Source organism: Penaeus japonicus, unplaced genomic scaffold, assembly GCF_977035675.1.
Source record: "Penaeus japonicus unplaced genomic scaffold, GWHDUDI00000001_assembly GWHDUDI00000018, whole genome shotgun sequence".
Classification (NCBI taxonomy): Eukaryota; Metazoa; Arthropoda; class Malacostraca; order Decapoda; family Penaeidae; genus Penaeus; species Penaeus japonicus.
This window is the reverse complement of record NW_028234420.1, coordinates 14,509,471-14,514,470: the sequence shown is the minus strand read 5'-3', so window position 1 is coordinate 14,514,470 and position 5,000 is coordinate 14,509,471. Positions and strand designations below refer to the sequence as shown.

The window sequence follows — 5,000 nt, the reverse complement described above, 5'->3', positions numbered from 1 at the left end:
TATAGTTTCATTTTTCTTATAATCATTATGAACATTATCAATGTTATCATCATAATCATAGCCATCATCATCGTCGTCATTATCATTGTTATCATCGTAATCATAACCATCATCATTGTTATCGTTATAATCATTATCATAACCATCATCATCATCATTGTTATCATTATAATCATTATCATAACCACCATCATCATCATTGTTATCATTATAATCATTATCATAACCATCATCATCACCACCATCATCATTATCATCATGTCGGGGCCACAGTCATCTACAGTCACTATTGCATGCAACTGGACTTCCGGTCTTCGCTTGCCCAAGAAAAGCCCTTCTCAGGAATGCAGTCTTAACCCTTACGCGTTACGAGTTTTATCATTATTGTTATAACTATCATCATTATTATTATCATTACTATTTAGAATAATGGTCATTATTATACAATAGATATCTTTGTAATTACAATAGTTAGTATTATCATTATTGCAGATTTCATTATCGTTATTATTCTTAATACAAAAATTATTTTATAAATCGATTTTCCTTTTTATATGTTTTATCTTTTTTGTAAATTGTTACTGAATCATTAATATATTGAGGTTAATACTTCTAATAATACACGTTATAATGAAATATAACTAAGATAACGGTGGTGATAGTCATAACTAATGATAATGAAGATAATAATGAAGATGAAAAGGATGATGATAAAAACAGAAATAGTCACACACACACACACACACACGAAAAAAAAGTAAAGGAAACAACAATAACTGTTATTTTTTGAATGATTAAGCGTGAATATTTCACGATGAATCTTCTTCGTATTTGTTCGTATTATTAGCTTTGATTTTCTTTATTTCATATTTCTTATTATTGTTGTTCTTCGGATTAGATTCTATGGCGAAATTGAGAGTTGTCAGGATATTAGTTTTTCATATCATATGACTATAATATGAAGCGTTTTTCATCACTCATTAATATGATCATTACGCAGTTGATTATCTTCATCATTATCATTGATTCTTCTTATCATTATGAATACTGCTATTATCATTATTATTGTTATTACTATTTTCACTATCATCATTATCATTTTTCTTACTATCATCATTATCATTATCATCATTATCATTATAATCATCATTCATATTATTGTTCATATTATCAGCAGCATATGCTTACACACTTAATATCATCAAAAATTTATGCAAAGTTAAAAAAAAAAAAAAAAAAAAAAGTAAACACACAGTTTGATCTATAATATTCAGTAGTAAACAATAAACTGAAAATAATATCAAAGAAGTTTGTAAGTTGCGGTGAAAAAAATTATCGATTCTCTGAGGAATAACAAGGCATTGCATGAATATTTAGTTTGTACATTACTGAATGATGATCAATTATATGAAACTCTATCATATTATTAATCGACTTGATTCCATTGGAAAAAAAAAGAAAGTGCGGGATGCGCATGTCAGAACGAGTTGTTTTCGTTAGTCGTCTGTAAGTAAAATTTACTGATTGTAAATAGGTTCTAGCGATCAATAGAAAAATATCATGTGTTCACGAATTGAAATGATATATTCTTGATATATTGACTCGCAAATTATGCAATACATGGCGTGTCATGCCCGTAGATTTCAGCACATCATCTATAAGGATTTTGTGCTCTGTTTTTCAAGTCTTTTTTGTCATAGATTCCTTTACTTTAACATCATTCTGTTTTTTACGTATATATTTATAAATGCATTACCTTACTTTACAAAATGTAAATTCTGCCATTAGTTTGCGCTGCTTCATTTAATATTTGTTTGACCTGTAAACGGGAATATAGTGCTATTTTTCTTTTAACTAATTAGGTGTGGCTAAAATAAAGACATAATTGTGGTCCACAATATATTATTCTTGAATTACAAGTGTAAGATTTTTTTTCTCACTTCTAATAACCAAAATTGCAAGTAATACTCCAAGTATGAAACATCATACTGTACATGAGAAATGAAAAAGAATGCAGTTTAATAAGTACAGTGATGCAACCACGGCTATGCCTCTCCACAACCTGGTCCTCTGTCATGGAATAAGATCATATATGCATCAGGAACTGAAAAGAAAAAATGTCCATGGCCAAAATTAACAGGTTCTCTTCGCATGATCACAGACACACATAGTTTTATCACGGGTGAACATTTTGAATATTTTTTTTTTCTTTCTCTCGTTCAATGGATGAAGGAACACCACAATACACAGTCCAAGACACATCTGCTCTGTTATCCCGCCAAGTTCCTTTTAACATGGTGGACTGAGGACTTTGTCTCATTTGTCCGATTGAGACCTTGTCACCAGGCACTTCCATTTCACTTTATTTTGGTTATGCATCTTGGCATGTGTGTTTTATCCGTGCTTGCTTCTTCCAAAGGCAAGCGAGATACGGATATTCAAGACTGACCAAAATGTTGAAGACACCATTTTCCATTCCCGCTGTGGTTAGTGAGTGATATGTTTTCTGACTTAGACAAATCCAAGACCTTTTTTTTTCCACTGACAGATTACATCATATAACTGTAACACATCTGTCTTGGTGAGGTGTTATTTTGTCACTTTGGATCTGTCTAATAACACTGCTTCCATTTTACTGACACAGAAATTAATATATAGACACTGTAACGCTGCAATACGTTGCTGTGGATCCGGCATATACGGAGACAGAACAGAAATCACATTCAGATAATCACTGGAACAGCAAGATCTTTCTTACTTAAATCAAGACCCTTTCTTCCGCCAGAAACCCATCCATTACTGAACACTAACAAAGACTCTGTCACAGCTGAACTTACTCAAACAACAAACTTTGGTGTTCAGGATGAGCCTCGTCCATCGGTAAAACCTCCATGTCACTGGAGGTTTGACTTGAAACAAAACTGGGAAACGATATATGGTTTTATATTTGTATATAAATACCGCTCTTCACCCAAGGGCAAAGGGATCGGCTATACGAAGCGGGTAAAAATGTCGTCATGGTTATACAATATTTGTTTTCCTTCTCTCTTTTTATGCACGGGTAATGCATGATCCCCACACGCAACTCTGGTCCATAATAGGATTCATATCTCCCATGAACAAGAAACTTACTGCGTACACGTTTCTATACAACTCACACACACCTCGCCCGCGCTTTCTAGAAACACAAGTTCTTCATATTGTTCCGAAGCTTCGAAATTCCCGCCAAGCGAACCCACAATTCCTCGAACACAGGAACCGATTCATAATGTGTCCTTCTTTTACACCCAATCACTATATATTGTTTGCTTCTTTTCACAGACGTGCTTGGAACTCACTTCACACTTGGCCTTGGTGAAGTGAGTACTCGTGCGCGCGCAGTCGCAAGTTCGCTAGCGATGACCCCATGTAAGCTCCGCCCATTTGACCTGCGGTGGGCATTCCGCTACCGTACGTTCCGCCTAGTCCTGGAAGAGGTAAGGTCAATCATTCAGTTAACGGCTATTAAAAAAAAGAATGTCAAAGTTTTCATAGATTGGCGATTTGTAATAGAAAATATGTGGAATTATATATGGCGATGAAAAATATTAGTCCAGGTTGCAAAAAAGCAAGCTCATTAATTTCGGAAACATTATTAAAACCAAAGTGCACTTAATACAAAGTGCCACAGAAAAATATATAAAAAAGGAAGATTAAAGTGAAAATAGAAAAGGAAAAATCGAAATGGAAGCAAAAGCAAAAACAAAAAAGAGGAAACGAACCAGAAAAACAAAAGTAAAAATGGAAAACAACTGGTTCATTTTATATTCTGAAAACTTACCGGGTGGCAACGACGTACACATGGGCGTGGGAGAACTGGTGGGCGTGAAGTGAGATAGATAAGGAGGCGTTGCGCCGCCCACGCCTCCTCCGGACCCCTTCCACGCGCCTACGCCTACGCCCACCGTCCCGTAACCACTGTAGTCGCACATAGCCATGCCGGTGTTGCCTGAGGAAGGTGTGGAGAATTAGACTTTGGTTTAATTTACGTTAATATTTACGTTTTTCATGGCTGGTCTTTATAACAGTGTGATGAATGAGGTTAATGGTAATGATGTTACCAGTATGTATTATTACTATGAGTCTTAACTGAAAACCCCACTGTATACGAAATGGATTTATCGAAATGTATATATTACTTTAATGACACCAATTTTGCGATAATACAAAGTATACGAAATGCATCTATACCTGAGCTATAATAATAAAAACAACAACAAAGAAAAAGACCAAAAAAAGATTAGACTTTTGCCCCAGATCACTCCTCCCCTCAAAAAAAAAAAAAAAAAAAAAAAAAAAAAAAAAAAAAAAAAAAAAAAAAAAAAAATGAAATAAAATGAAAAATAAATAATTCTAATCACCAGCAAACGCCGACGTACCAGACGGTCTGGGCGCGAGAGGCTGTTCGACGGGGCCTGTCGTGGGCGTGACAGAAGGGGGCGTGTCAGCTGGCCGGAAGGAGGAAGACCTCTGCGCCAAGACACTGCGTTCGTTGCGCCGAAACTTGGCTCGACGGTTTTGGAACCAGACCTGAAGAAGGGAATGAAGGAGGGAATATTATTTTAAGATTTTTTTTTTTTATGTTTGGTCTTGTTTTGGTTGTGAAGAAAGTGGTGTATGTGTTTTTTTATTTCTTGGTGGATATTGATGATGATGATGTTGATAGCATTGATAAAAATAATCATTATAATGGTAGCGATAATAATAATGAAAAACAGCAATAGTAAGAATGATGATAACATTGATAACAATAATCACAATAATTAATATAATAATAGCCATGATACCAATAATAACAACAAAGAATTAGTAATAATAATAGCGTTAATTGATAACGATAATAATCATGAGAGTAATAATAGTAATACTAATAATGATAATGGTAGGGCGGCTGGAGGCTACATCTCGCACTCTCCCAAGGCAAGCGAGCGCGCTCTCTCATCTCCCGTTCTGATTGCCCG

General features: G+C 34.8%; 1 protein-coding gene across 2 annotated transcripts in view; it reads right to left on the bottom strand.

Annotated features, from left to right (window-relative positions):
• Positions 1-1,885: 1,885 nt before the first annotated feature.
• Positions 1,886-5,000, bottom strand: part of LOC122259897 (uncharacterized) — a 76,600-nt gene continuing 73,485 nt past the window's right edge. The window contains exons 3-5 of one of the 2 annotated variants that reach the window (XM_043026882.2): positions 4,401-4,569; positions 3,821-3,988; positions 1,886-3,467 (exon numbers count right to left, since the gene is read on the bottom strand). In XM_043026882.2, coding sequence (XP_042882816.2) covers positions 3,340-3,467; positions 3,821-3,988; positions 4,401-4,569 — 465 coding nt within the window. In that variant the 3' untranslated portion in view covers positions 1,886-3,339. The remainder of the gene's footprint in view (positions 3,468-3,820; positions 3,989-4,400; positions 4,570-5,000) is intronic. The other variant, XM_043026883.2, reaches the window with a different exon arrangement.